General features: G+C 44.8%; 1 protein-coding gene across 1 annotated transcript; it reads left to right on the top strand.

Annotated features, from left to right (window-relative positions):
- Positions 1-5,177: 5,177 nt before the first annotated feature.
- Positions 5,178-15,059, top strand: rpl26 (ribosomal protein L26). The gene is made up of 4 exons (XM_055642977.1): positions 5,178-5,319; positions 5,674-5,846; positions 12,342-12,482; positions 14,792-15,059. Exons 2-4 carry the CDS (start codon positions 5,679-5,681, stop codon positions 14,918-14,920), a joined length of 438 nt encoding a protein of 145 aa, XP_055498952.1. The 5' UTR covers positions 5,178-5,319; positions 5,674-5,678; the 3' UTR covers positions 14,921-15,059.
- Positions 15,060-16,283: the final 1,224 nt, after the last annotated feature.

Here is a 16,283-nt window from a genome sequence, read left to right as displayed (position 1 = left end):
TGTCGACAGGCCCCGCCTGCGGGTGGCCGGTAGATGGGCAGAGTTGATGGTCACATCTTAGGTGTGGCCAGAGTTGCAATGGCCGGCATAACCTGTAAGTGGAAGTGGAGGTGGTGCAAGCCAAAGGTGGCGTCAGCATCTGTTGGTAGGTCTGTCTACTATAACCAAAATCCGTTTTAACAAGAGTTTACTGGACCAGGACATGTACTCCAAAACTTCCAAGTTCTCGTGTTGAAGTATCACCATCAATTTATTCTGATTGAACTACATTCACATTGTGAAGGAGAAAGCAAACCTATTAATTGCTAAGGAAATTCAACATGTCTCTCCTGATTCTTCCAAATACTATATAAAGCATCTTATTGGGATGCATCACAGCTTGCTATGGCAACTGCTCTGCCCGAGATTGTAAAAAAAATGCAGAGTTATGAACACGGCAGAGTCCATCACACAAACCAGCCTCCCCCACTTTGACGACGTATACTTCAAGCTGTACTGGGAAAGCAGCCAACATAATGTGAGGCAGAAGGTATAAAAACTTGACACTAAAGTGGGTGGTATTGAAGATGGTTGTCAAAGATTACTACAGGATCTTGATTGGATGGAGAGGAGGCTGAGGAATGGTTTATGTAATTTAATACAGAGAAATGCAAGTTTCATTTTGGGAAGTCTAATTTGGGCAGGGCATACAAAGTGAATGGTAGGTTTCTAGGGAGTGAAGCAGAGGGATCTGGGAGTGCAGGTGCAAAGTTCCTTGAATGGCATTACAGGTGGATTGGTTGCACAGGGAAGAGTGCGGAGAGTAGAAAGGGGTGCAGATGGGAAGACGTGACTACTGGTGAGATGCCATTGGAGGTGGTGAAAATGTTGGAGGATTATGTGCTGTATGTGACGGCTGATGAGTGACAGTTAAGGAATTGGGGGACTGTCCGGTTTGTGACGGGGGAAGAGAGCAAGAGCGTAGCTAAGGAATACTGAGGAGATACGTGTGATGGCCTCATCTATGATAGGAGGGGAACCCCCGTTCCTTAAAGAATGAGGCCGTATTGGAGTGGAACACCAGAGCCAGATGCGGTGGAGACAGAGGAATTGAGAGTAGGAGATTGTAGTTTAGTATAGAGATACAGCACAGAAACATGACCTTTGGCCCACCAGGTCCGTGCCGACCAATGATACCCGCATATTATTACTATCCTACACACACTAGGGACAATTTGCCGAGCCAACTAACCTACAAACCTGTACATCTTGGAGTGTGGGAGGAAACCGAAGATCTCAGAAAACCCACGCAGTCACGGGGAGAACATACAAATTCTACAGACAGCACCCGTAGTAGGGATTGAACCCGGGTCTCCGGCACTGTAAGGCAGCGACTCTACCGCTGTACCGCCCTGAGGCACTGCTGCTGTGAGTTTGTAATAGACGTCATGGATGTGATGGAGCCAGTGAGATCAAGAAATGGGAGGGGGCGTTGGATATGGTCCAAGTGAATTTGAGAGCAGGATAGAAATTAGTAGTGAAGTTAATGAAGCCCATGAGTTCTGCATAGGTGCAGGAAGTAGCACCAATCTGTACACCTGTCTCTTTACCTCCTCCCTCAACTCCATATAGGGACCCTGAAGGCCCTTCCAGGTGAAGCAGGGGTTCACTTACATCTCCCCCAAACCTCTTCTGTATCCGGTGTTCTCGGTGTGGACTTGTATATGTCAGCAAGACCAAGTGCAGACTGGGCATCCATTTCGATGAACACCTACACCTACATTGTAATCCCCCTTTCCACTCCCATACTGACCTTTCTGTCCGGGGCCTCCTCCACTATCAGAGAGGTCGCACGCAAATTGGAGAAACGGCACCTCATAATTTGCTTGGGCAGTTTACAATCGTGCGGCATCAATATTGATTTCTCTAATACTTGTTTTCCCTCAGTCCCTAGTTTTACCGTTTGTATCCCTTCACTATCACCTCGTCCCCAGCCAACAAAGGTTCCATCTTTCCTGAGTCATTGATACAGGCTCTGCTTTGTTCTGTACCTTCCCTTACATCTAGTTTCCCCTTCCTGACTCTTAGTCTGAAGGATTTTCTGTGCCTAAATTTAGAAAAGTGCATGGTCCATGCGCTGTGTGGCATTTGCATTTATTTATTCTTGTTGAATTCCTGTTCCGATGTTTCACCTTTATTCGTCCAGTTTAACGGTTCTTTTAAAGGTTTTTAAATTTTCAAAAGCATTCCCAGTAATTGGCAGTCCATCAAAATGCACCCGGCATTTTGATGACATCACTATCGCTTTATGATATATTCTGTCCTCCCAATAGCACTTCAAAAACCTTAATATTGGTTTCCTGCATACGTGCAATTTTGAAACTTAAGTATTACTCCTGCAATATAATCCCATGTGGCTGTTTATATCAGATGATCAACGATTTGTTGTTTTCCAATATCTACTCAAGCACTATAAAGCTACTTTGACCTTTTGTACCATTATGTCCCTATCCATACTTCCTGCATCACCTTTATCTAGATTTTGAATTTGAGGGTTTTTTTGTGAAAAGTGCATTGTCCATGTGCTGGGTGATGTTTGCATTACTTATCTCTAGGTCTTACCTGTAGCTTGGATGGTGCCATTTTCTGAGACTGGCGTTTCTGGATCAAGATGTCGAAACAAGCAACTGCAGATGGTGGCTGGAGTAACTCAGCGGGTCGAACATCTATGAAGAACGTGGATAGATGATGTTTTGGGTTGGAACCCTTTTTCCCATTGCTTCTAGGGAGAGGGGCAGGACAAAGCATGGCAGGTAATACATGAACACAGGTGATCAGGTTTTTGATAGGCAGATGGTTGGACAAAGTGTAGAGATTAAAACAAGGTGTGCCACAAAAAGATTGAAGAGTTGCAAATTGTGAATCCAGAGGAAGGAATATGAGTGGAGGGGAAAGAGAGGAATGGGCGTGAGTCCAGGTGGGACACATGTGGGGGGGGGGGGGGGTGTTAGCTCCCTCTAATAACTAAAGAGATTCTAAAGAGCTTAATCATATGCTAGACACTGACCCAAAATATAAACTGACTGAACAACGCAGCATCCATTGACGAAGGTGCTGACTTTTAGGTGATACTTCAACAAAGGAATTGCACTTTCAGTGGCATATCAAATATCCCATTACAATTTTTCAAATTAAGCTTGATCACTTGGTTGGATGATCATGTTGTTCATAAGGTATTTGCAAGATCTATGCAAGATTTCAGCATCTGCATAAAGTGATACAGTGCGGAAACAGGCCCTTCGGCCCAACTTGCTCACACTGGCCAACATGTCCCAGCTACACTAGTCTGTGTTTGGTCCATATCCCTCCAAACCTGTCCTATTCATGTACCTGTCTAACTGTTTCTTAAACATTGGGATAGTCCAGACCTCAACTACCTCATCTGGCAGCTTGTTCCATAAACCCACCACCCTTTGTGTGAAAAAGTTACCCCTCAGATTCCTATTCAATCTTTTCCCCTTCACCTTGAACCTATGTCCTCTGGTCCTCGATTCACCTATTCTGGACAGGAGACTCTGCATCTACCCAGTCTATTCCTCTCATGGTTTTGTACACCTCTGTAAGATCACCTCTCATCCTCCTGCTCTCCAAGGATTAGAGACCCAGCCTACTCAACTTCTCCCTATAGCTCATATCCTCTAGTCATGGCAACATCCTCATAAATCTTCTCTTTCCTATAACATGGTGCCCAGAACTGAACACAATATTCTAAATGCTGTCTCACCAATGTCTTATTCAACTGCAACATGACCTCCCAACTTCTATACTCTATATGCTGACTAATGAAGGCCAATGTGCCAAAAGCCTCTGCTCTACAACACTCCCCAGAGGCCTACCATTCGCTATGTAGGTCCTGCCCTTTTAGACATCCCAAAATGCAACACCTCACACTTCTCTGCGGCTACGTAAGAGGTCCCACTCTCTCTCCCTCTCTCTAGTTAGCCTTTTCTCCCGTATGTATTTTTTTGGGACAGTTCTTAATACTACCTGCCAGAGCTATCACCTGGCCCCTTTTGCCCTTCTGATCTCCTTTTTTGGTTTACTCCTTAATTCCCGAAACTCCTCCAGGGAGTTGGTCCCAGCTGCCTATACCATTTCCATGTATCCTTCTTGTTTTTGTCCAATGCCTCAATTTCCCTCGTCAGCTAAGTTTACTTACATTTGCCTGCTTTGCCTTTTACTCTAATGGGGACATACGTATCCTGAGCTTTTGTCAGCACATTTTTAAAAACATCCCACTTGGCCGATGTTCCTTTCCCCTCAAATAACCTGCTCCAGTCAACTTGAGCGAGACCTTCTCGCATTCCCTCAAAGTTGGCCTTACCCTAGTTGAGCACTTTAACGTGAGCCCTCTCTGTCCCTATCCATGACTATCTTAAACCTAATCGAACTGTGGTCACTAGTCCCTAAATGCTCCTACACAAAAAGTTCATTAACTTGCACTTCTCAATATCCCAATACCAGACCCAGTGTATTGTCACGTCTGGGGGTCTCTACATACTGCTTGAGAAAACTCTCCTGAACACCTTTGAGGCATTGCACCCCATTTAAACCCTTCACACTATGGTTTTCGTTAAAATCCCCTACAACAACCTATTTGACCTGCAGCTGTCGGCAATCTCCTGACAGGTTTGTTCTTCTAATTCGCGTTGACTATTCAGGGGTTTGTAGTGCACTCCCAACAAGGTGATCATCCCTTTCTTGTTCCTCAGCATCACCCATATAGCCTCACTATGCGAACCACCCGTAATGTCACCTATGACCACTGCCGTGACATCCACCTTAACGCCCCCCCCCCCCCCCCCCCCCCCCCCTCCCCTTACCGGACCAAGCTTTTCTCAGGACCCTGCTGTAAACTCAGAAGGATGCCGGCCAATTATGTAGCCTGTCCATTTATGCACAGATGCTGGACACAAAATGCTGGAGTAACTCAGCGGGACAGGAAGCATCTCTGGAGAGAAGGAATGGGTGACGTTTCAGGTCGAGACCCTTCTCCAGAATAATTCCTTTCTTCCAGAGATCCTGTCTGTTCCGCTGAGTTACTCCAGCATTCTGTGGCTATCTTCAGTGTAAACCAGCATCTGTAGTTCCTTCCTACACACGAAGCACAGATGCTGCTTGAGCCGCAGAGTTCTCCAGCACTTTGTGTTTTACTCAGGATTCCAGCATCTGCAGGATTTTACGTTTCCGTAATCTCGCGCGGATGGGAAGCGCACTAGTGACGCACAGCGCATGCGTGCGTTCTCTTTCTCCGGCGGCCATCGGAGAGCGGTCGGGACGGTAAGGTCCTACCACTAATATCTGACACCATCCTATGCCTTGCGATGTTCTCCGGGCTAAACAGTTGCCGATGTTGTTCTGGGGGACGATATGCCCGAAGGTTGCGTCAATGTTTTGAACGACGTGGTGCCACACGGCGGACACATCTGTAGAAAGCTGCAGGGCCTAATGTAAGGGTTGGGGATGGCGGGCTGGGGGCTCGGCGTTTGCTGCACCGACTTTCTGGGCTCCTGTTGGCTCTCGCTCCAGTTTTAGTGCTTCGTATTTCTTTACTCGTGTTTAGACTCGGGGACAGCTCTTGTTTTTGTTTCAAAGCCTGACAATGACTTGAATCTGCATTTATTATCTGTGCAGCCAAGATGAAACTCAACCCATTTGTAACCTCTTCACGGCGGAAGAATCGTAAAAGACACTTCAATGCTCCGTCTCACATCCGCAGGAAAATCATGTCCTCGCCGCTGTCTAAGGAATTGAGGCAGAAATACAATGTTCGCTCAATGCCCATACGCAAGGATGATGAGGTTCAGGTATGGAACGAGGAAAAGGGAAATTATGGATGTTGACAATTAATCCGAGATTTTATTTAACGTGTCACCTAGAATCGGATATAGTCCTCGTTTCTAATTTGTGCAGGCAGGAATTGCAGATGTTGGTTTACACTAAAGGTTGATACAAAATGTTGGAGTAACTCAGACTGAAGAAGGGTCTCGACCTGAAACGTCACCCATTTCTTCTTTCCAGAGATGCTGCCTGTCCTGCTGAGTTACACCAGCATTTTGTATCTATCTCGTTTCTGATTTGTTGTAATGTGTTGTAATAGCGGCACATTTGGATAGCAGTAACAGGATTGGTCCAAGTCATCATGGATTTACGAAGGGGAAATCATGCTCGACTAATCTTCTTGAATTTTTTGAGGATGCAGCTCGGAAAATGGACAAGGGGGAGCCAGTGGTTGAAGTGTACCTGGACTTCCAGAAAGCATTTGATAAGGTCCCACATAGGAGATTAGTGGGCAAAATGAGGGCATGTGGTATTGGGGGTAGAGTGCTGACATGGAAAGAAAATTGGTTGGCAGACAGGAAACAAAGACTAGGGATTAACAGGGGGTAGGGGGGCCTGCTCATGACCAGCCCCGCTCCTGCTCCAGAGGAACCCATTCCTGTTCTCCGGGGATGGGGGGGGAGGAGGGGCAGCGTGGCGGCATCGGAGACCACGACCCCGGCAGCACGAAGCATAAAGCGTTTGCAGAATCAAAGGTCTGATAATCAGATATACACAGCAGATCTGTACCCTCCAATGTTTATCTCCAGTGACTTATGACCTGGGCATGCGCAGTTGGAATACCGAGCTTGCGTATTGAGATGGAAAAGATCATCAAAAGTTTATTTCTCATCACTGTGGAAGGGGGCAGAAGTGTGAGAAATTGGATTACTGCATTTTTTAGGAACTTTGTCAACTACATTAAAGGGAAAACTACAATTAAGAGGAGACTTCTGAAGGACTCGTGCGGAAATATTCACAGACTTTGTAATTGTCCTACGTACCATGAGCAACAAAATGGAATTCTTTCTTGTTGCAGCGTTTCAGGCCCATTACTTCAATAACACAATAAATACATAATACAATTAATTAATAATCAGTAACACTCAGCAACCAGATAACCATAATAATGCAAGATTGACAAAAAATGCTGGAGTAACTCAGCGGGACAGGCAGCATCTCTAGAGAGAAGGAATGGTTGACGTTTCTGGTCTGAAGAAGGGTCGCGTCCCAAAATGTCACCCATTCCTTCTCTCCAGAGATGCTGCCTGTCCATTTCTGTCAAGCTGTTTTTGAACCTTCTTCTTGATAGTAGCAGTAAAATGAGAGCATGGCCAGGGCAGTGTGGTACTTTGATATTAGTTGTCATTTTGAGACAATTCCTCCCCTTTGATGGTGGGGAGGTCAGTGCCTGTGATGGGCTGGGCAATGTGTGCCATTTTCTGGGCCTCCCTAATTCCTGAGCATTTAAGTTAACGAGCCATGCTGTGATGGAAGCAGTCAGTACAGGGCTCGAAATTAACGGTTTCCCGGGTGCCAATGTCCACCAAAAGTCCTGCCTGGGAAACCTAAAAGCCATGCCATTTTGCCCGTCTTGGCAAGCACCAGGAACACCTATGGTTCAACTCTGCGGGGCCCCCCTCTCTATCTCACTCTCCGTCTCCATCCGCCATCCGTGTACGGTCCACCGGTTCTCCGCTCTCCGCCCGCTCCTCATCTGCCGGCATGGCCGGCCGCCTTGCACATGCACACAACCATGGCCAGCACGTACCCCCCCTTGCACATGCACACAACCATGGTCAGCACATAATCTGCCGCCCTGCACATGCGCACTGCCACGGCAGCTGGTCGGCGCCGGGTACTTTCCCTCCCCTTGCATTGTGGGAGATCTGGCTGCCATTGCTGTTCTATATTATGTTTACATATTCTGTTGTGCTGCAGCAAGCAAGAATTTCATTGTCCTACCTTAAGAGAAGAGCTACCTTAAATTTAGTTGCGCCTGGTTGGGTAACTATGGCAGGGTGAAGACTATTCCATGCTTTAATTGTGTGGGGGAACTCCATGGAGCAGCCAGCATCTCTGGATAGAAGAAATTGGGTGACGTTTTGGGTAGAGACCCTTCTTTAGATTTCCTCTGGTTTTAGTGTTTTTGTTTAATTTAAAGATACCGCGTGGAAACAGGCCTTTCGGCCCACCGAGTCCACGCCGACCACCGATCACCCATACACTAGTTCTATTCCACACATTAGCGACGTAAGTCAAGAACCATGAGTTTTATTCTCTCACGTCCCAGTTAGAACAAAGAAATCCTTACTTGCAGCAGCACAACAGAATATGTAAACATAGTACAGGTGCACAACCTTTTATCCGGTGTTCCAGAAACCGAAAAGCTCCGAAAACCGGCCATTTTTTCCAGATGTCGTCTGCGCACCAAAGCTCGCGTTTGGCGCCAAACTTGACCCAAAACGACCCACGGTCAACCCAGGTCTGTACTACTGTAGCGGCTGCCTCCTCCCCGGAGACCGGGAGAATCATTGCATAAATGTTAGTCGTCAACCATTCCTTCTCTCTAGAGATGCTGCCTGTCCCGCTGAGTTACTCCAGCATTTTACAACCGGCGCCGCCCGCGGCCGGACAGAGCCCCCAGCTCCACGAGGTTGGGAGTCGCCGACCAGGTAGGTAGGGGACTAAGAATTAAAGTTTCCCCCTTCACCCCTACACCACCACCACCACCACATAAAATCCCTCCAAACTAACTGACTAACATTTATGCAATGATTCTCCCGGTCTCCGGGGAGGAGGCAGCTGCTCCAGACTTTTCAAGCCGCCCGCGCTACCTACCTAATCTACGCTAAAAATCTTCCATTCTGAAATCCGAAAATGTCCGAAATCCGACAAGTGTCTGGTCCCAAGGCTTTCGGATAAAAGGTTGTGCACCTGTACTCAGTAAACAATGTTATAAACAATAAAAAACAAAACAGTGTATATTTATGTTTGCGTATATAACTATATATATATGTGTGTGTGTATATATATGTATATATATATTGTGTGTGTGTGTGTATGTATGTGTGTATATATATATACGTATGTATGTGTATATATATATATATATAAATATATGTGTGTGTGTGTGTGTGTGTATATAATATATTTTCCACCCACACACAATTTCCCTCCTGCGATTAATAAAGTTCTATCGTATAGTATCTTGTGTGTAGGAAGGAACTGCAGATGCTGGTTTAAACTGAAGATAGACACAAAAAGCTGGAGTAACTCGAACAGGTCAGACAGAATCTCTGGACAAAAGGAAAATATTATGCTTTGGGTTGGGTTTGAAAAAGGTTCCTGCACACCTTTGGAGTGTGGAAGGAAACAAGAAAACCTATGTGACCAATGGGAAAAGGAGCTAACTCCATACAGATGGCACCCATATTCAGGATCAATTCCGGGTCTCTGGCACTTTTAGGCAGCAACTTTATGGCCAATATACTGCCCCATGTTCTCGAACTGAATTAAAATATACAGTAGCTGTAAAGGGGGAACATCGCGTCACTTAGAGATTTAAGATTGAAAATGGATAGTTTCTTTTTTTTTTAGTAACCAAAAAGTTATCAACGTATAATTTTTTGCGTGTTTCGAAAACAAAATATACTGGCACAGCTGGTGGACTAGCTGCCTCGCACACCAGAGATCTGTGTTTGATCCTGCCCTTGGGCACTGTCTGTTGAATATGCAAGCGTGTGGGTTTCCTCCCACATCCCAAAGATGCATTGGCATTGTAGGTTAACTTGCCTGTAAAATTGCCCCTAATGTGTAGGGAGTGGGTGAAGAAAGTGGGATAATAGAACTTGTGTGAATGGGTAGACAAAAATGCTGGAGAAACTGGGTGAGGCAGCATCTATGGAGCGAAGGAAATAGGCGATATTTCGGGTCGAGACCCTTCTTCAGACTGATGTCGGGGGAGGAGGGGGGGGAGAGAAAGAAATGAATAGGCAGAGACAGTAGGCTGTGGGAGAGCTGGGAATGGGAGGAGAAGGAGGGAGAAAGCAAGGACTGCCTGAAATTGGAGAAGCCATTGTTCATACTGCTGGGCTGTAAACTACCCAAGCAAAATATAAGGTGCTGTTCCTCCAATTTGCAGTGGGCCTCACTCTGGCCATTGGAGGAGGCCCAGGACAGAAAGGTCGGATTCGGAACGGGAGAGGGAGTTGAAGTGCTGAGCCACGAGGAGATCTGGTTGCTTATTGGGAACTGAGTGGAGGTGTTGTGCGAAGCGATCGCCAAGCCTGCGCTTGGTCTCACCGAGGTTGATCATACGCTGAATAATACAACTGCATTTTTGTTTGGAAGTGGAAATAAATAATAGAAATTACATTCATTGCAACGTGTAAAAAGAGTTGAGATACTGTATATACTGTATTATAATTTTGCTGCGTGTCATTGTAGTATATATCATGTCTTCATTGGTGAATATGTTTAGTTTGTGACTTTATTTGAAGCAGAAATAATATGTGAATGCTTCATTGAGCATAATTCCGACTGGTAACTACGCACTTCGTCCGAGCACATTATCGCACGCGTCATGCAAGCCGTCTTAAATGAGCACCTAAACTGTCATTTGGCAACCTGTGGGAGTTTGGTGGTGTATTTCGTGACATTCCGAATCTCATTCTTCTAACTTAATGGGCTATCGTTGTGAGTCCATCAATACCCTGGGCCTAGGACGCATCATTCGAGGTGTGCAAACCCACGAACGTGAGGCTGTTGACTCTGCATTACAGTCTCGTCAATGAAAATAGGTTTGTGGATCCTTAGTTTTCCCTTCCTGAATTATCGGGGCAGAAATGATAAGTCCAGCGCAACTGAAATGGAGATGTTCTTGGGAACAATTGTGGTAGTCTGGTCTGTGCTATTCTTGCAGATTGTGCAACTACTACACTGCCAGCAGCTTTGATGATAATGTTGGGGTTAGAGTAAAATGCTGCAGGTGCAAGGGGGATGGGGAGTAGATTAAAGTTGGGGCAATGGAAACATAGATATTATCAGCGTACATTGACAGCTGGCAATGTATAGTGGGCTATTTAACATGAGATTATTAATTAGAATTGCTCTCTGGTATGAATGAGGGGGTCATTTTCTATTTGGGAATCTGGGTGATTGGTGTGGCTGACCTGTTTTGCAATCAAGGCAGTGCTTCCACACCTGAGATAGAATTCCAAATTACCTGGAATTTGATGGTATTTCCCGGTCCGGTAAGTGTTCCCCAACTGCGCACGCGCGGATACCGGGCCCACTGCGCATGCGTAGGGAGACTGCGTCCCTACCGCGTCACCGGCGCCATTTCCAATTGTGACGCGAGTGCTGGACCCCTCCCTCAACTGGTTGCAAATGTACTGGCACATACTTTTTTTCCTGCGATCATCCCGCGGGCCTGATTGGACCCTTTGGCGTCTCCCTGCACGTGCGCAGTGGGCCTGGTTTCCGTGCGTGCGCAGATGGGGAAGGCTTACCGGGCCAGGAAATTTCCCTAAAATTACTCGGAGACAACCAGAATTTCCCAAATTTCAGGTAATTTCCTTCAAAGTGGAAACAATGAATCGAGGTTAATAATTTGGAAGAGGATCGCATGTAGTGTGTTCAGATCTGCTGATGATGCAAAGCCGAGTCGCTGTATGGCAGATTCAAGGAGGCTTTTGGGAGGGGGGTGGGGCAAATTTGGAACGGCATAAGGTCGTCTATTTTGGTGGGAAAATGTCAAGGCAGATAGCCTTGAAAATGGTGAGGGTTTAAAAAGAATTGGTGTTCAACGGGAATTGGAATGTTGCACATAAATTCCTTGATGGTTCAACAAACAGGTAAACAACCTATTGGGATTTATTGGAAGATGATTGGGGTATAAGAGGGATATCTTGCCCCAAGTATGTTTCTGTTGGAACTGATGGAATGATTTTTGCAGATCTAATATTCCTACCCAAGAGATAGGGGGGACTACCGCAAATACCTTGGATGACAAGTTTGGTTCCAATAAATCTCCTTAATGTCTCATCAGTGTCATTTTGTAGCATGAAGCTGACTATTATCAAATGGTCATCCAACGGTATCATCAATTCCTTGTCTACGGTAGTGATCTGTTTTGAAAAACCATGAACTATGACATGCTCTGGTATTTTGAAATGTGTAAAACATGCTTAACACATTTTGTGTGTTAACTATTTTAGAAAGTTTTTAGTGTAAACGAATAATGTGTCTCTTGTACTTTGTAACTTGGTTTGTTTTTTAAATAAACAGCTCAATTTTGTGGTGTAATGGTTCTTTTTCATGGCATGTTTTAATCGTGTTATAGGTAATTTTTGAGAACTAACAATTTAAGGGAAATGGAGTGCGTCATAAGCAGTTGGATCCAAATATTAATGGGCTACAAAAGGGATTTTAGTTGTATTCGTGTTAATTGATAATTTTATTTGATTTTTTGGGTGCAGGTCGTCAGAGGTCACTACAAGGGGCAGCAGATCGGCAAAGTTGTCCAAGTGTACAGGAAGAAATATGTAATCTATATTGAGCGCGTGCAGCGTGAAAAGGCCAATGGTACCACAGTTCATGTTGGCATTCATCCCAGCAAGGTAGGAGTTGCAGCAGAAACTAATTTGTGTCTTAGAGTCAGGAGCTATAGAGCATTGTACCAGGCTCTTCTGCCTAATTTGTCCAAGTTGCTTAAGTGAGCTAGTCCTGCTCGTGGCCCAAATGGAATATGCCTTATTCCAGGCATACATTGGCCGTATCCCCCAACTCTTTTTCCGCCACACCAACGACTGCACCAGGGCTACCTCATGCACCTGTGCAGAACTCCTGAACTTTATCAACTTCACCACTAACTTTCACTCTGCCCTCAAAATCAACTGGACTATCTCGGGACACCTCCCCTCTTTCTCGATCTCTCTGTCTCCATCAGGGGAGACGGGCTACCGACATACATCTGTGACAAAAAAAATCCTACTGACTCCCACTGCTATCTAGATGACACTTCTTGCCACCCTGCCTCTTGCAAAAGACGCCATTCCCTACTCTTAATTCCTCCATCTCCGTCACATCTGCTCTCAAGATAAAGTGTTCTTTACTAGGACATCTGAGATGTCATCATTCTTCAGAGAACTTGGGTTCCCTCCTGTGTCTTGTAGTTCTACACTCTTCCCCCTCCCGTTCAGATGCAACATTGGCAGCGTTCCCCTAGTTCTCACCTTTAACCCACTCCTGTATCCATGTTTATGAAAGAACTGCAGATGCTTGAAATATCAAAGGTAGACAAAAATGCTGGAGAAACTCTGCGGGTGAGGCAGCGTCTATGGAGCGAAGGAATAGGTTACGTTCGGGTCGAGACCCTTCTTCAGACTGGTCTGAATTTGTCCCTTCCGACCCAAACTATCCCCTCCCCTGGTATTTTCCCTTACAACAGCAGGAAATGCTACACTTGTCGCTTTACCTCCCCCCTCGACTTCATCCAAGGACCCAAGCAGTCTTTCCAGGTGAGGCAGAGGTTCACCTGCACATCCTCCAATCGCTTCGCCCAACACCACTGCTCAGTTCTCATTAACCAACCTGATCTCCCGGTGGCTCAGCACTTCAACTCCCCCTCCCATTCCGAATCTGACCTTTCTGTCTTGGGTCTCCTCCATGGCCAGAGTGAGTCCCACTGCAAATTGGAAGAGCAGCACCTCATATTTCGCTTGGGTACTTTACACCCCAGTGATATGAACATTGACTTCTCCAATTTCAGGTAGTCCTTGCTTTCACCCTCCTTCCCCTCCCCTTCCCAGCTCTCCCAACCAACAATCGGCTTACCAGGCATCAGCCTGTCTGAGGTTATCGGTGTCCAGCCCTGATTGGTCCTGGTCTTTTCTTCCACCACCACCCCCAGATCATGATAAAGGAAATGAGAAGGGTCCCGACCTGAAATGTCACCCATCCTTTGACTCCAAAGATGCTGCCAGACCAGTTGAGTTACTCCAGCACATGTCCATCTCTGCTACTTGCCCATATCTCTCCAAATCTTTCCTGTCCAAATGTGATTTAAATGTTATTGTGCCACCTTTTAATTGCATTATAGCGGAAAGAAATGCTGTATTATGTTTGAGAGCCATAGTTTATCACATCATTCTGTAAATTTATGTTGGAACTGTAGGGTTAATAATGCAGTAGTATAAAGAACAAGAACCAAGAGTTTGGTGATCCATTTGACCAGTTCCAGGGTGATGCCAGGTAGTAGAAACTAGCCAGCAGATGCTGTGATTTTTTCATATTGCAATAGAAAAGGTCAAACGGTATTTTGGAAAATTAAGAAAATCAACAAATGCCCATTTCTTTGTGGTGGTGAAGCTGTAACCAGGTGAACGATTAAAATTGGAAAAGCCTTAACATTGTTGCAGAGCAGCATAGATTTCTAATTCAACTAATCCGTTCAAGAAAAGGTGGGTTCATTATTTGAAGCAGAGACCTGAGAAAATTGGAAAAGGAGCAGGGTTGCATCAGCTAAAGGTGATGCAACCCTGCTCCTTTTCCAATTTTCTCAGGTTAGAAAGATGGCTTTCTGTGCTCTAGGCTGTCAAACTATCAACTGGCCAGAGTGAAAATAATGAGTCACTTTGCAAATTGAGAAGTGTTTTGAGATGTGTGGCTTACTTTTCTTTGGCTATTCTGTTGCACTATTGAAGTGATTATTGTGCGGTGTGGCACCTGAAGTGAATAAAGGTCTAGAATGTCGGATTGTTTACTTCTAACCTGCTAATTCAATTTATTTTCTGCATTTGTAGAGACGATTCTTTCTCGTGACTTAATTTCTGAAAATATTTTTGAAAAATTGCCGATAATGTATGATTGGTATTGATTTATTGTTATTCATGTACTGAGATAGTGAAAAACGTGTTCTTTGTTGCAGGTGGTGATTACCAGGCTAAAGCTGGATAAGGATCGAAAGAAGATTCTGGAGCGCAAAGCAAAATCTCGCCAAGTTGGCAAGGACAAGGGAAAATATAAGGAAGAATCCATTGAAAAAATGCAGGAGTAATCTTTGTTCTGTCTTCGTTGCTTTCAATAAAAATGGGAGAAAAAAATGTTGGTGTCAAAGAAAATATAATTGTTTTATATCTTTAGCATACTTTGAGAAATAAAACATTCAATTTCAGTTGATTTTACTTTGAAAATAATTGTTGCTATTCTTCTGTGAACCTACTACAAGAATGCTCCTCCATCTGCCCACGGCAATCTTCTTCTTGCGTATGTATGGCGTGCACAGCCTAAAGTTGTAGGACAACTTGTTCTATTTGATTGCAATTGTCGAAACAGGGCGGACCACGTGAAGGTTTGCAATCTCCCACCACCACCCCCCCACCCCGGCAATGAGCTGGGTATAATTCCTGACTGGAAAGTCTTGAGTTTCTTTTATTTTTAATGTCAACAAATTGTTAAAGAAATGCAAGTAATGAGCCCATGTGCTGGTGTTCACTACCAAAATATTGATTGATCCGCTTTAAATGTATTCTGATGTGGGGTTAGGGTTGGACATTTTTTTAAATGCTGTCTAGGTTTACATTGAATTCAATGCAATCATTGAAAATGTAAACATTACACATGCTAACATACTGAAGAGTATTCCAGAGTCTATCCTAATTCGGTTTCAGGACAAGTGAATGAATTTTGCGTTCGCTTCTCAAGTTTAGTGAGGTTTTTAGTAAGGTATTTATCAGACATTCTTTATGCAGCTCTACCTCAATGTTTTTTATAGATTAGTTAACAAATCTGAGCATACTTCAACCAGGCAATCTTTTTGGGTTGAAGACAAAGGCAAGAAGGCACTGTTTGTGTACAATTGTTGAAAATGTTCAGGTGTAGACCAGATTAGCCACTGCTCTGGCCTTTTGCAAAATTAATTGCCACTGTTGCAATAATAAAATTATGTTAATAGTTTGTTGAATGGTGATGATCTAAAGTACAGCCACTTGAGCATTGGTCTTCTGCTCGTATTGGAATTTTTGCATGTTATAGTAGTGTGCTAATTTGCTCGAGGATGAGATGAGGACTAATTTACTACATAATGTAATTTGTCAATTATTAATATATCCCTACACTATGTCCAGGACAAGGGGTCACAGCTTAAGGATAAAGGGGAAATCCTTCAAAACCGAGATGAGAAGAACTTTTTTCACGCAGAGAGTGGTGAATCTCTGGAATTCTCTGCCACAGAGGGTAGTTGAGGCCAGTTCATTGGCTATATTTAAGAGGGAGTTAGATGTGGCTAAGGGGATCAGGGGGTATGGAGAGAAGGCAGGTACGGGATACTGAGTTGGATGATCAGCCATGATCATATTGAATGGCGGTGCAGGCTCGAAGGGCCGAATGGCCTACTCCTACACCTAATTTCTATGTAGAAC

The sequence above is a fragment of the Leucoraja erinacea genome, chromosome 11, assembly GCF_028641065.1.
Source record: "Leucoraja erinacea ecotype New England chromosome 11, Leri_hhj_1, whole genome shotgun sequence".
In the NCBI taxonomy this organism is placed as follows: domain Eukaryota; kingdom Metazoa; phylum Chordata; class Chondrichthyes; order Rajiformes; family Rajidae; genus Leucoraja; species Leucoraja erinaceus.
The sequence above is the reverse complement of the archived record's forward strand: the minus strand, read 5'-3'. Positions and strand labels throughout refer to the sequence as shown.